The 14844-nt window shown below is 57.8% G+C and overlaps 1 protein-coding gene and 2 non-coding genes across 3 annotated transcripts; 2 read left to right on the top strand and 1 right to left on the bottom strand.

Annotated features, from left to right (window-relative positions):
- The first annotated feature begins 8655 nt into the window (after positions 1 to 8655).
- Positions 8656 to 8738, top strand: TRNAL-CAG. Its single transcript has one exon. It is a non-coding gene; the product is annotated as a tRNA-Leu (tRNA).
- Positions 8739 to 8935: 197 nt separating this feature from the next.
- Positions 8936 to 9018, bottom strand: TRNAL-CAG. The gene has a single exon. It is a non-coding gene; the product is annotated as a tRNA-Leu (tRNA).
- Positions 9019 to 9926: 908 nt separating this feature from the next.
- LOC104366390 (plasmolipin) lies at positions 9927 to 14151 on the top strand. The gene is made up of 4 exons (XM_042797558.1): positions 9927 to 10103; positions 12689 to 12862; positions 13301 to 13420; positions 13500 to 14151. Exons 1-4 carry the CDS (start codon positions 9981 to 9983, stop codon positions 13611 to 13613), a joined length of 531 nt encoding a protein of 176 aa, XP_042653492.1. The 5' UTR covers positions 9927 to 9980; the 3' UTR covers positions 13614 to 14151.
- Positions 14152 to 14844: the final 693 nt, after the last annotated feature.

Below are 14844 nucleotides of genomic sequence, written 5' to 3'. Positions count from 1 at the left end.
AAAGCACCCGGGCTGGCTGGGGGGCTTCCCGGCACCAGCTCGAAGCCAGCTCTGAAACGGACATACCAACACAGCAAACATATCCTGCACCTTTACTTTCTTTTTCATGTCAGGTCCCAGCAGAATACATAACAATTTTCTCCTGTCAACTCCCTCAGCTGAAAGAGAAAGATAAGATCCAGACTGAGTCAGTGTGGCTGCCCCTGAAAGCTTTTTTCCCAGAGTTTTTCTAGGGCTGGTGGAAACTTGGATTCTCTGTGGAAATTCCAACGGTTTCAGTTAGGATTTTATTCCTAAAGTGTGAAAACCCCTAGCTTTCCACATGATGTATTTTTAAAACATTCAGTGGAACTCCCAGAATGTAACTTCAGCCTTTGTTCATATTGTAAGAGAAAATAAAGCCAATTTCAAGGAAATAAAATAAAGGAAGAATTAAGACCTTGAAAGACCTTCTTAAGACCTGTTTGATCCGGACAGAACAGAACACGCTGCATCTGTCAGGATGTTTTCTGGCCCCTTCCCCAAATGGTGTTTTCTCAGGCTGAGCAAGTCCCTTAGAAGAAACTTTTATTCCAGGAACTGTCATTGCCCGAGGCCGCCGGGCGCCTTGGCTGCTGGAAGCGATGGCACAGCCCACAGGTGCTCGCATCTCCCCTCAAGAAACAGGTTCTGCTTCTCCTGCAAAGCCTTTACTGCCAGTGACCGATTAAAATGAGGAAGGGCTCTGACATGCACATGAAGTGGGATGGCGAGTGCTTTGTTTGCCAAAGGCATGACTTGCCACAGGTGTCGTTTTAAGGCACAAACAGCACTTTGGCAGAGCAAAGCAGCTGCTTTTCCTGCCCGGACTAGGCTGGTTGGTGTTTTAACTGGTAGGTGACATCTCCAAGCCACCCTGGGAGACCTCCCGTTGCTCCCAGCCAGCTCGGCAGTGGGATTTGGAGGTGGCATCTGCATGAGGAGGTCCCGCAGCAGGAGGGTGGGGGGCAGCTGCAGCCCCAGGGTGGCTCCGTGGGACGTGGCAAACCTTCAAGTGCCAGCAGAGGCTCGGGTCTAAGCCCTGCAGTTCCCGCTGAGAGCGGGACGGGGAGGCACAGCAATCGGCTCCAGTGGGAACCAGCAGCAAAAACGAGCGGTGACAAACCTGGGTGGCAGCTGGCAGAAAACTGGCATCATCATTCCCAACCCACTGCCTACACCACCCTCCCTGCCCCATGGCACATCCGCCCCTCCAGCACACCCGTGCCAGCCGCTTACTGAACTTCTTTTAGGTCTTGCAGCATTGCAAAAACCCAAATCAGAGGACCTGCTGTAACCCAGGAGATACTTCTCCTGAAACTAGTGATAAATCACAGGCATTGTATTGATCTGACAGTGAAAGATCTCAGGACTTCTCTGGACTCATCTTGGCTTCAGCTGATTTTGGCTTCTTCAGTTACAACAAAAATTGCCTAGGCAATTGCCGTTGTCTTAATTTGATTTAGTTTTGCTTTAGTTTCTAGGAATAGAAAGCAGTTATTCAGCATGGGTCTGGGACTGTAGATGAAATTGTGAAGTGCATGAGGGCAGAGAGAGGAGGGCACTGGCAACCCCAGCCCATAAAACACAAACCACAGCGCCCAAGCAATGGAGCGTGCAACCCTGCGAGTCCAGAGCAACCAGCTTTTGAGGAAACAAAGAGCAGAAAAACTGAGTAACTGGGAACCAGGGAACGCAGACTGTGCTAAATAAATAGATGAAAATGAAACCAAGCAGGCCAAGAGTGGGGAGGAAGAAAGCCCACCATGAACACCATATCCTTCCAGTGAAGATCACAGCCTGGGGCAGCTCATCACAGCCCTCCCCCATTCTTCCACAGGAGGGCTGGAAGGAGGATTCTTGCGGTTACCCTTAGCACCCAAAGGCTCTCTGAAACAGTGCTACAGCACCAAAGAAAAGCAGTAAATACTAGGGAGAGGGTTGATTTTTCCCCCCCACATAACATTAACTGTAGTTTGAATGAGGAAGGCTGGAGACTGGGCTCTCTGCCTCCCGTTGCTGCTCTGCTCTAAGGACAGTTTCACATCAGGATGGATGTCCTGTTACTTAAACGCTGGCTCTGCTGTGGAGAAAGGGAGAACAAGGCCTGGGGTGGACTGGATGTTGGTGACAGCATAAGGCATCCTCAGAAGCCTGATCTGATGCCATACCCCTAACCAAAGGTTGCTCACTGGTAACCATTAACCAGGAGCTTGGTTTATTGCTCCAAACCACAGATACCACAGGCCAAAGGGCCAGATCCCATCTTCCCCACCAGAGACCTGAAAGCAGCTCCAGCGTTTCACACCCACGACAGCTTTGGCAGGGCTGTTCACGGGCAGGTGCTCGAGCTCTGCACAGGGTTAAGGTCCTCAGAGATGGAAAGAACATATGACTAATGCTGAGGGAATTGGTCTTGAAGGCAAGAAGGCAACTTGCCCCTACAAAGGCAATATGCAAAACAATACACAAAGAGAACAAGGGCTGCAACCTAAACAAACAGGAAATCACCCCAGAACATGGCCCACCTCCTTCAGGGTATTTCCATGCTGGAAACTTACGTTCCTTGGTTATTCTTGGATCCTCATGAAAGAAGGACTATGCTCTGTTACAGAAGCTGTACCCTCCTGGAAATCAGGTGGTGACTGAAGAAAAAGGAAAAGTCAGAGAGACTTAGGGGGCTGTATGGAGCCTGGAGGAAATTGATGCCAGAGCAGATCAGACGGGAATTCTGTTGATTTCCACTGCACGGTCTGTTCAGGAGCTCCCAAGACCTCAGGAGTTGTTTTTCCTGGAGCAGGGAAGCCCAGCACCTCTAATATCAGGTATTAACAGCACCCTTTGCTGTCCATGATGTTGTCCACGATCTCTGTCCCAGAGGCTTGCTGGAAAGAGGCGGCAGGAACACTTAGCTTTTGGGAAGGCCCAGACTCTCCCGATGCTGCAAAGGGAACAGGCTGACCCAGGACTCCAACTCTGGGCATATGATGAGATTCTCTTTCCCCTGCTAACGCTCCCAGCTCCGAGCTGCCTTGTGGCAGCCCATCCTTTGCACTACACCCACCTCTGCTCAGTGGGGTTGGCAGCTCAGCCACTGCTCTGACACAATATCCTTTTACTGCAGCCCAAGAGCATTAGACTAAAGGGAGCTAAAGCACCGCCACCACGGCAGAGCTTCCACACTCACCAGAACTGGGCTCCTCCAGTTTCCCTTGAGGAGTACACATGCAGGTCTCTGAGCCAGGATGGGGGGGGGACTGGTGAGGCCCGGGTGTGCAGCCGGTCCCCGATGGGTAAGACTGGATTTCCTGACTTCAAGCTGAAAAAACGCCAATGGTTTATCCAATGATGTGGCACGGCCCCTAGCAGCCCAGAACTGACCCAACAACCTCCTCTCTCCTGGCCCAGGCAACCAGTGCCAGACTCAGGAGATGGTTCCTTAGAGCCAAAGGTGGCCTCTCATTTTGGAGACGGCCTCAGCCTATGCTTAATGTCGAGCTCTTGAGCCATTAGTGTAATAAGGGAGAGAATTAAATGACAGGGGAACCAGAGAATCTGTCTGGTACTGCACGACTTGTAACTTTCTCACATTAAAGAAAAAGGCAGGAAATGAAGAGCAGATGTCTGGGGCTGTCTGCAGCCATCATCTCCACAGGGGATGGAACAACTTCTATTTGGGAAGTAATAACCAGTGCTTGTGTTTTTAAGAAACTGCTTTACGTAGCAAATGGTTTCAAAAATAGCAGAGACCGTTACACAGGCTTTCGTTTCTCCGAATACAATGGCTTCCTCCTTCCTTGTGAATAAGAACAAATTTGGGCTCCAGCACACAGTGCAAAATGCTGATGCTCTATTTTTCCACAGTGAGGCAGCCCACAGCTACCAGTCAGCGTCCCAAGCCAGCCGGGCTGCAGGTTGTGGCTCTTTCCCCTGGCAGCATCACACCTGAGCTGCAAGCTGGCGGCTGATCCTAGTGGGACACTGCACGGAAAGGTGCATGCCTGCAGTGGGAATCGGTGTCCCTCCTCAGCAGCTGGAGCAGCCAGAACTGAGGACAACTCATTCTGCAACTGTCCCATGGAGACTGCCGCGAGCTGCGAGGGTTGCTGCAGTGAACATGATTTAAGTTGATTGAAAGTATTGCATGAAAAGAAACAAACACGTAACTCTTTACTCCGCAACACAGTTAAGCTCTTCGTAAACAGAGAAGAGTCACTTGTCCCCTGCAAGAGCAACGCAGCCATGGGGTGCAAGCTCTTCCCTAGGACAGGGGATGGGGAAGGCTATTCTGGGGAGATGTGGCTGGATGGCACGGATGAAATCAAGGCAGCTTTTCAGATGAGGGGAAAGAGTGTGCTGGGACTCTGCCAGAATGTGTTTGTCTGAGCACATCAGGCCCCTGGGTCCTGAGAAGCCCTACAGAACTGGAGAGACATCCTGATGTTGCAATCCTTCTGCATAGCTGCAGGCCCTGAAGGCAACATTTGCACGGAGCTGGCGTGGTGCAGGAGAGCCGGATGATCCCTGAAAGTGCGGTCTCTCACCACGCACTGCAGGGAAGAGAAGGGAGAGCAGCAGCAGGGCTGGTCAGGATGGGCACGACAGGAACCTCCGTTGCACCACAGGAGCTGCTGCCGGGCTCTCCATCGCCATAGGAGTGGCTGTGCTGTGCCTCACCCCAGGGGGGTACAGGGGTGTCTCCCCTCCTTTGCTTCTTGGAAGAGGGTCCTACTAGGGCCACTGTAGGGACAGGCAGAAGCTGGGGAGCAGCCAAGTGCCATGGCTCGGCTATTTCACCTCTGCCAGAGCCCAGGGATAGGCTAGTGCCTTCTGCCTTGGCGTCAGCAGAAGGTAAGGCATGTGCCTCTTTGCAGCAGCCCCCGTTACTCCCCCATCCCCACCTCCCACGGCAGCAGGAGCAGAAAGTGCCTGTGCCAGCAAGTCCCCCCATCCTGGGGGAGTCCTTCTCCTGGCAGGCATGGCTGGGTCCTGGCCCTAGCCCCGTGCTCAGGGGCGCAGGGAGATCCCACCTGCCGCAGACCCAGCCCTTCGGCCCCATCCAACAGCATGCGTGGACCAGCACAACCATCACCTCTCCACAGCTCCGTTTCCCACTTCCCCGTCCAACATGTTCGCACATGAACACTGCCAGTCACCATGAAAGGAGCTTACCAGAAGCAGCTCTGTTTACTGCCTTCTCAGAAAGGATCACCTCTTCCCATCTCCTCAGGGCGGGAGAAGGATGTGTGCCTTTCAACAGCATCTGCGGGGACCAGTTTGACGCAAGTTTATTGTTAAGCCAGGACGGTGGGTGAAGTTGAGACCCAGAAAACCTCCCTCCAGCAGTGCTGCGGGGGCAATGGTGTCTCCATGGGCGCTGGGGGCACCCGCAGGCCAGCCCCCAAGGGCAAGAGGAGCTGCCACATGCAGTGCTATGACCTGCTAGATGTGGCTGCGCTGGGGCCACTGGCACCCCCTGGTCTCAGCTGAGCCCTCGCACCCCGTGAGCTTTCAAATCACAGCCAGTCTCCTAAAGAAATGGGACATCACAGCCCTCCAGACCGGAGCTATCACCGCGCTCATTCGAGCAGCTCTTCCTGCCAAGCCTCGGCCACCGGCAGGTGCTGAGGTTGCCACCGGTGCCCAGGGGCACACACGAGCAGCAGCAGACAGCCCCGGGAGCCCACAGGGCTTCCAACAGGCAGCAAGCCTTTACATGACCTAGCACAATAAACACAGGGGCTGGGCAGGGAAAAAAAAAAAAACAGGCACACATTTGTCTGCCCAGACTCTTAACCCTTTTCAAGCCTTGCTGGCTCACCTGAGAGACCACAGAGTCACCAGACCCCCTCCCTCTCCCACCCCAGCTTTTCTGCACGCCACGTTGTAAGAACAGGGTGTCTTTCTCCTTTGCTTTTGCCCAGAGCCTCCACACTCCTACTGGATTTCAGCCATAATCCCCACTAGTGACTTGCTCCCTCACCAACTGGATCTCAGGGAAACCACACTTTTGAGTGTTTTTACCCAAACTTTCTTTGTGGGAGCATCACACCTGCCCCATCACGTAGTGCAAGATCTCCCCTTGGGCTCCAAATCAACTGTAGTGGCTGTGGGGTGTATTTTTAGGGTCAATGCAGCAGTCTCACCTCCTAACAGAGCAACAGGCTACAGATGCTGGCCATTAGCATCTTGGTGTTGGCTGGGAATAGTTAAAAAAGGGGTTGCTGGGGGGGTTAGGGATAAGTGAGATTCTTGTCCTGGGCCATGATTCCTTGTATCAACCTGAGGAGGCAGCAGGGGAAAATTGAAGAAGGCAGAGATGAGGCACATCTGGGATTCAAAATGCTGTTTGGGGAACAAATTTCCCCCAGGACAGAGGTGATCTCAAACCAGGGTGTGGGACTGAAGGCAGTCCTGCTCACACCTGTGTGCCGAAACGAAGCGAACTGTCTGCTGCAAGAGCTGATGTGCCAGTGCCCCTTCTCGCTGAGCCAGACTGCAGCCCAGAGACCTCCCTGCGGGCATCCTCCCCGTCCAGCCCCAGCCCGCACCTCCACAACATCCCAGGTTCACCTGCTCCAGCCCAGCAGAGTGAAATTGAGGGAGCAGCCTGGCTGCAGGCAGCAAAACCCCCCCAAGGATCCCCCCCCCCCAAGTTGGAGGGGATGGGGGAGCAGCAGCAAGTGCTAGATCAAAGGCTGTCTCCAGGATGGGTGCAGGGCAGCGGTGCAGCTGGCCCCCCTGAGCCCCCCGGCCAGCACCAACAGGCATCCGTCTAGAGGAAAGATCCCCATCAGCAAAGGATGCGCTGCTTCCCCCTGGGAACTCACCGGATGGTGGGTAAAGAACAAACCCACCCGCAGCCAGGGCCCCTCGCTGGCCCTGCCAGCCCAAAGGTGACAGGGGCCACGGGGAAGGGACACGCAGCCTTTCCTGCTCTTTGAAAGGGTCCCGCTTGCACCAAGGGGCTCACACTGCGCTCTGCCCCCCGGGGAAGGCTCCTGCGGAGTTTCCTGAGCTGGAAGGGCCTCTACAACTTGCTGCAGCAGACAATGCCATCGTGTGGCAGTTATTACTTCCTCAGCTGAAGCAACCGCGCTAAAAATTGCTGCTTTCGCCCTGGAGTTAATTAGCAAAGCCCTGCTGAAGTGTTTCCATACCACAGGGAAGTGCCCTGGCTGGGTGCTGGTATCTCAAAGCCAATGTGGATGGATCGGGGCCCCCAAACGCTGCCATCCCTGTGGGTCCGGGAAACAGAGGCCCCCACTGGGCACGAGAGGGACCTCCCAGGACAAGCCCAGCCCGTGGAGGTACCAGGCTCCTGTGGACCCTGTGCAGGAGCTGGACACACACCTCGAGGGGCCACGCAGAGCAGATGATTTCAGTGCTGCTTTATCTTTTCCTTCTCGTTGATGAGCAGCACGTGGATGCAGATAAACATCTTTGCTCTGAGGCCACTGGGACTTTCACTGCAGGACAATGAGCTGACGAAAAAGTTAAGGAAATAGCTTTCTCTGCTGACTGTTTACGTCACTTTGGATGTGGCTTCTTCCCTTTCAACCCCCATCCACTTTTTGCCTGTCTGGCTGCTCTCCCAGCTTGCTTTTATAGCAACAGCTCATGCAAAGACAGCCGAGAAAAACTCCTCTGAGTCATACCCAGGGGCAGGCAAGGTTGGAAGCTGCAGGCAGGCTCTGTGCAGCTCCTTCTCCTAATTGCCAGCTGAAGCATTTCAAGGAAAAGCCATTTCTGGGGAAGGCTTAAATCAAGCCCCTGGGGAGTGCACAGCCAGCGGCCAGAGCCGGGCCTGGTGTCACCCCCGGGGCTCAGCTGAGGGGTTTTGGCTGCAGCCGCTCTTGGGGGGACGTGCAACTGAGACCACAGAGCCCTCCTGTCCCATTGCATCCCATCCCATCGCATCCCACCGCATCGCATCCCATCCCATCGCATCGCATCCCATCCCACCGCATCGCATCCCATCCCATCCCATCCCATCCCATCCCATCGCATCCCATCCCATCCCATCCCACGTGCTAGATGTCCTGGCACATCCTTCAGCCCCCTAGCAGTCCTCGCTTCTCCAGAATATGTAACACCACATTCTGCACAAAACCAGTGTTAAATTTACTCCAGCGAAGCAGCGGGAGCAGCCCAGAGGCGCTGAGAGGGTTTGTGGGTTTTGGTAGAGAAACCTAAGCACGGACTTCTCTGCCACCAGCCCACGTGGTGAAGACTCGTCCTCTGCCACACGGCCGGGGGGACACCGGTGGCTACTTCTGGTCCCTTTTTGAATCCACAACGCGTGCAGGGGCGCCGCGTTTCCCCTCCAAATCTCGCCCCCCCGAAGCTCCGCGGCCTGGGACGCAGACTCACGCTTCCCGCCGTTGTCCCGGTTCCCCCCCCCCCCCCCCCAGGCTCCGCTCCCGCCCCGGGGTGTTTCTGTCAGGGGTGGGAGCAGTGCTGGCGGCTGTGCCGCTCCCCGGGGCGCGGCGAGTTTCCCTCCCGCGTGGGTTGTGACACCCGACCGCAGCCCCGGGGGGGGGGCGGCCCCGGGGGGGGGGGCGGCCCCGGAGCCTCCGCGGGGTCGCGGCCGCCTGTGCGCGCCGTAGCGCGGGGCGGGGGAGGCCGCGCAGCGCTGTCAGGATGGCCGAGCGGTCTAAGGCGCTGCGTTCAGGTCGCAGTCTCCCCTGGAGGCGTGGGTTCGAATCCCACTTCTGACAACCCGCAAACGTTTTGCGGTCGCCTTTAATTAACTTAGCTAACTCGTTAAATTGCTTTTAATTGCGCCTGGATTTTTTTTATTTTTGGTCCATGTTTTTTGATTTCAATCGGCCCCCTCCTGCCTCCTCCAAGAGAAAAAGCCGCCGCCGCCCGGCGCAAGAAAAGAAAAAAAAAAAAAAAAGGAAAAGGGTACAGCTGTCAGAAGTGGGATTCGAACCCACGCCTCCAGGGGAGACTGCGACCTGAACGCAGCGCCTTAGACCGCTCGGCCATCCTGACCCGCTGGCTGCGCCGCCGCCCGCCGTGTCCTTCCACGCGCTGCCCTCCCCCCCTCCCCCCCCCCCCCGCCCCAACCCCGTGGGGCGGCCGCGCCGGGTCCCGGGCGGGGGGGGGAGCGGCCAGTGTGCCCCAGGGGTCAATGCTGGGTCCCGTCCTGTTTTTAACATCTTGGTGAATGATCTGGGTGATGGGGCCAGGCGCACCCTCAGCAGCTCCGCAGGTGACAACCCGTGGGAGGAGTGGCTGAATCTCCAGAGGGTCGTGCTGCCGTCCAGGGGGCACCTGGAGAGGCCGGAGAAATGGGCCAGCAGGAACCTCCCGAAGTTGTGAGGCACTGGCACAGGCTGCCCAGAGGGGTGGTGGATGCCCCGTCGCTCGAAACATCCAAGGCCAGGCTGGACGGGGCTCTGAGCAACCTGAGCGAGTTGAAGATGTCCCTGCTCACTGCAGGGGGGGTTGGACTAGGTGACCTTTAAAGGTCCCTTCTGACCCAAACTATTCCGTGCTTCTGATTCACCGAGGAGATGCGCAAAGTCCTGCCCCTGCAGAGGAACAACCCCGGGCACTGGGACACGCTGGGGCCCACAAAAAGGCGGCTGTGGGGCTGGCGGGCACCCAGGTGAGCGGGAGCTGCGGCCCAGGCCCGTGTGTGCGGGGCTGCCCGAGGCAAGGCGCTGCGGGGGGGGGGGGGGGGGGGGTAAGAGAAAGGGTGCTGGGCGCGGTGCTGGGGCCGCCCCTGGGGTGCTGGGCGCGGTGCTGGGGCCGCCCCTGGGGTGCTGGGCGCGGTGCTGGGCTCCCCGGTACGAGGGAGCCGTACTGGGGAGCCCAGAGCTCAGCCCGCCCCCCCGGTGCGTGGGGATGGGGAGGACCCACTCGCGACGCCCGGGGGAGGCGGCGGGGCCGGCCCCGCGCTCCGCCCGGGGAGGGGCGGGGGGGGGGGGGCCGGTGCCGGTGCCCGGGGCATGGCGGGGCTGCCCGGAGCTTCAAGGACTCGGAGCGTCCCCCCGGCCCCCTCCGCCTCCCTGCCCGCCCTGAACGGAGCCTTCCTCCGCTCGCCACTCGGGGGGCTGATGGTAGCCCAGGCCGTGAGTACGCAACGGGGAGGGGGGGGGGGGGGGAGGCACCGAGAGGCGGGGGGGGGGTTCGGTTTCTCGTCCTCACGCCTTTTGGCGGTTGTAACTCGGGTGGACGCCCGGCAGCTCCCAGCCCCGGGCACGGGCTGACCCGCCTGGGCAGCCCCGCAGGGCACAAGCCGGGGGGGTCCGGCGGGCGGGGCTGGATGGAGCGCGGTGACCACCGAGGTGTGTTGGGGTTGCTCCGGGGGGATGCTCTCGCACTCCCTGGGCACTCCAGGTTGTCCTCCTCAGCGGCCAGGCTTCAGCGGCCGCTCTCAGAAGGATCTTTGAGTCACCAAAGCGAGCAGCAGCGTCGCTTTTCTGTTGCTTCAGCATCGGAAGCAACCACAGAATAAACTCCTGCTGCTGCTCTCCCCTGGTACCCGAGCCCTCGAGTGCAATCTGTGGCGTGTAGGGGTGGCAGTTCAGCCACTTGTGCCCTGCCCCGGTGTTTGCCCGCGGCGCTGCCCCACTGCAGTGGGGAGCCCCTCTCCCCAGGGCAGCGTTGGAGGGGGGGGAGCAGAGGGACCTGCCCGGAGCAGCCGCTGTGGAGCCGCTGGCATAGACCTTGCTCCCCGCTTCAGATTTGGACCCCCGGGCATGGCTGAAGGGGTTGTGATCCAGGAACAAATGCTCCGGGAAGGGTCGGGGAAGGATGCTGCCAGGGGGGTGGCCTGCGGGAGCATCAAGAGAGACGGAACCAAGATCAACAGGAGGGATCCTTCAACCCCGTACCCGGTTCCCCCTTTCCAGCCTGTTGCTGAGGCCACGCCGTTAAACACGCTTGCCCAGCCACCGAGCCCCACTGCTCCGCAAACCTCTCCCCTAAGGGCTCCTGCTTTCCTCCCCGCAGCAGCTGGAGCAGGGCAGCTCGCACATGCCGCCTTCCCACTCGGGGAGCACGCTGACTTTTTCCTACCCATGTTTCTCCCCAATGCATATTTTGCGATCACGAGTGTTAGAAATCGATGTGACAGACAAGGAGGCATTGTTGGGGCAGCCAAGCACCAGGGCGTTGTACTTGAGCAGGACAAAGGCCGTTGTGTTTCTTCCGTGACAATAAGCAATGCAGGTTACGCAGGGGCAGAGAGGCTTTCCAAAGAGCCCTTCTCCTCCCCACCGGTGGGAGATGACTCCACGGTTCCCCTGCCAAAGCAGAGGTGAATGCAGGAGCCGGGTGGTGCAGGCGGCTTCACCTGGCTCTGCCCAAAGAGATCCCAACCCCAGCTGGGAACCAAAATACATCACGGCTGCATCTGGGGCAAGTTCTCCCCCCAGCCTTGCCATGGGCATCTCCTCAGGTTGTTCGGTCATGCTGGGCAATCCAAAGTGTGCAGGGCTGGAGCTTCCTTGCTCCCCCGGCTCCCTATTTTGCTCTGGTGCAGCCAGGAGGTGATGAAGGGCGGTGAAGCAGAGCCCACCAGCACCCTGGCAGCTGCCGGAGCCCCGGCTCTCCGTCCTGGTGCACAGGCTGTGGTTGAGGCTGCAGAACAAACAGTGCAAATCCCAGAAAGCACCATATGCTTTGCAACAGCCATATTTTTTTTTTTTTTCCCAGGCCCCATCGCCATGTGCTGGTATCTCAGCCTCTGCTTGCTCCATCATGGGTTTGGGTCTTTCTAAATAAAAAATACCCACAAACTTGCTGCCCCAGGGAGTTCCCGAGGGAGGGGATGGGGGAGAAGGCGGCAGCTCCCTAGCCCCATTGCTGTGGGCGAAGCAGGTAACATCTCCAGAGTCCAAAGATCAGGGGTGGACATAGTACGGGGAGGGGAAAGAAAAAAAGTAAGAATAAATGAAACACCACCTGGGCTGGGCTCTTCCATCCCTGCCTGCCAGGGAGCCAAGAGCAGAGACCTGCTGCCTGCCACTGCCGCTGCCTTGTGGGCTCTGCTGGGGGCTGCAGGGAGGGGAGAAAACAGCTCTGCCCTGGCTCTGCTTAATTTTCCTTGGGCAGACACAGAAACAGACTCACCTACCTGGGTTTTTTTGTGGACCAGTCTGCGGGCACACGATGCTGCAATTGCTATGCAGCTAAGCCTGCTGACCGGTGAAAGGTGAGCCCAGGGAGCTGTACATACAGGAGGTATAAATCAGACCAGACCTGACCAAACAGCGGAGAGAAGCTGAGAAGCTGCACCTGGGGGAGGTCAAAGCTGAGCTGGGGCCCCAGGAGCCCCCACACATCCAGCTCTCATCCTGCCCCCTGAGCCAGCACCTGCACAGACTGGCCCTAGGCACGGGGTCCTTGCTTGAGAAGGGACCTTTGGTGGTGAGGACGCCCAGGTTTCACCATCCTGCCCTGCAGGACATCCCCGTACCAGCTCCTGGAGTAGCAGTACTGGGCAGACAAGCCCATCCCTGAGCAAGGAGGGTCCTAGGTGGGCTCCCCGTCCTGAGATGTCCCCAGGGTCCTGCCCTGCTCTGCAGCTCTCGTGTGTCCCTGCTTTGCTGGAGCCACGGTCACCCAACTGCCGCAAGTGCCGGCGAGCCCGGGCTCTGCTCTCCACCTGCAGGAACCACCCCCCAAACCCTTTCCCTGTTTCACCCCACAGGTGCTCGGCTTACTGGTGTGGGCTCTCATCGCCGACACAACGTACCACCTCCACGCGGCATACGGCTGGGTGATGTTTGTGTCCATCTTCTTCTGGATAGTAACGGTCCTTTTCTTCGTGACTTACCTCCTGCAGCTTCAGCTGAAGTTCTATGTGATACCCTGGTCCCTTGTGGTACGTAGCCGAGAGGGAGCAAGCTGGGGTCCCAAGTGGGAAACATCCCAGGGAGGTGCTCTGGGAGGACCAGGGCTTCAGACTTCCCTGGGCTGATGGAACCAAGTCCCCGGCACTTTTGCACAATGACATTCATTTGGCCCCTCAATTGCTTAGAAAATTTTCAGAACGGGGAGCCCTGTATTAATCCAGAAAGTTACACAGCCACCGCATCACTGCTGCAGTCGTGGCATCGACCTGAACCCCTCAGGGCAACCTGGGGTGCATTTAATGAGATGCTAGCCTGAGGTGTGTTCCCAGGGTGAGGGGCTGGACCCTTTCCCTCTGCTTCCCCTGGGGAAGAGGGAGGAACGTGAAACTGAGCCTTTTGCTCATCCCAGCGTGCACGGGGTCTGAGCCCAGACCTCACGACCCCCCCTCTTTGCCTCCCCCCCCCAGCTGATGATCTTCAACGCTACAGCAACCATCCTGTACCTCACTGCCTTCGTAACGTGCGCGGCGGCCGTCCAGCCCACATCCTGGCGGCAGTGGGATTACAACCGGAGAGCCGCGGCGTCCGTAAGTAGCGGCGGGCGGGCGAGGGCCGTGGGCTGGGGCGGCCACCCGCCCTCACGCCCGGGGTGCGCTCCTCTTCCAGTTCTTCGCCTGCCTCGCGATGATCGCCTACGGGGCGAGCACCTTCTTCAGCTTCCGCGCCTGGAAAGGGCTCGGCAGCAACGCGGCCACCAGCCAAGTGACTGACCACGCGTAAGGAGCGGACGGCTAAAGCCCAGCCCATGGGTCAGCTCGTGCCAGGCTCGGTGGCTCGGAGCCTCCCGTACCACCAGGGCTCATCCTTGGGCCAGCCTGTGCTGGCAGTGATGGTTAGTAGTGGGTTGCGTGGAATGCTGCTCTGTGGTCTCTGATGATGCTCCCAGCTGATGTACCCACAGCACGAACCCACCAGCGCCGTCACCAGCAGCCTCACCGGGAGGACGTGGACTTGCTGGAGGCTGAAGCTCCCGCTCGCCCTCGGGGTTCATCCAGATCCTCGCTGGAACAGCTCCGCTGCGGGGGCTCAGCCAGTTCGGCACGCTCCAATACTAAAATTCACTAAACCAAGCCTAGGCTCCTGTCTCCGGTCATTCACAGCTACAGTGTAAGTAATTGCAATTAACGGGATACACAAACAGTGGCCTAGCTGGAGGATGTAGGCTAAGCAAAGGAAAAAGTCTAAACTCTTCTTGTATTGATTTCTAAAAACATGAAGCACAAATGTTTTGCTTTAAATAAAAACCTCCCTAAATCCAGCGCTGGAGTCTGTCAATAAAAGCTTTGTCTTGGTAGAAGGTGGTACATATGGCACGGGATGGAGCGGACGGCAGAGCTGCCACTGGCAGAGCCCCTTGCCCTGCGTGGGGGCATTGCAGCCCGGCCCCCAGGCAGGGGCGAGTTCCACAGGGTTCCCCTTGCTTTGCTTTACCTACACGCACACGCACACGTATACGTGCAAGACTGCAAGGACACGAAGGAGGTGCCAAGGCTCTGATGTTCTCCCTCCTCCCGGCTCGGCGCCGTACCCACCACGGAGGCAACAGGACCACCTATTGACCCCCACGTGGGTTTTGCCCGCCAGCTACAGGTCCTCTTCAAAAATCTAACACTCGGTCTGCAAATGCTCCGGGAACACACCCAGGGGCAGTGCCGCTGGAGAGCACAGAGCCATGCTGCTCCCCTCTTCAACTCGCGACAAATTCACCTTTTATTTCTTAGGGGCACAGGCTGGCGATTGTCAGAACTAGAAGCGACGCCCAGCCAGGTACAGCAGCTTTTCCCTCCACACCCTCCTCGCACAAGCTAATAAAACCAGATGAAACGCGTTCAGTTGATTTCCGGATATTTCTCCACGGGGAAGGTGGGGCACAGTGAGCTACACTGCAGCATTTACTGCCTGCTCTGCCCGAGAAAAGTTTTAACAGCTTGTCTAGAGAGATTCAGGAAAG

This window comes from Tyto alba, unplaced genomic scaffold (genome assembly GCF_018691265.1).
Source record: "Tyto alba isolate M040663 unplaced genomic scaffold, T.alba_DEE_v4.0 Super-Scaffold_26, whole genome shotgun sequence".
NCBI classification, from domain to species: Eukaryota; Metazoa; Chordata; class Aves; order Strigiformes; family Tytonidae; genus Tyto; species Tyto alba.
Note: the sequence above shows the minus strand (reverse complement) of the source record. Positions and strands in the feature narration are given on the sequence as shown.

What these genes read in the sequence shown, in the direction of transcription:
- LOC104366390 (XM_042797558.1), top strand. Translation starts at nt 9,981, where the DNA reads ATGGCGGGGCTGCCCGGAGCTTCAAGGACTCGGAGCGTCCCCCCGGCC. An exon ending in TGATACCCTGGTCCCTTGTG is followed by an intron (nt 12,863 to 13,300) that starts GTACGTAGCCGA and finishes TCCCCCCCCCAG; the next exon opens with CTGATGATCTTCAACGCTAC. An exon ending in ACCGGAGAGCCGCGGCGTCC is followed by an intron (nt 13,421 to 13,499) that starts GTAAGTAGCGGC and finishes CTCCTCTTCCAG; the next exon opens with TTCTTCGCCTGCCTCGCGAT.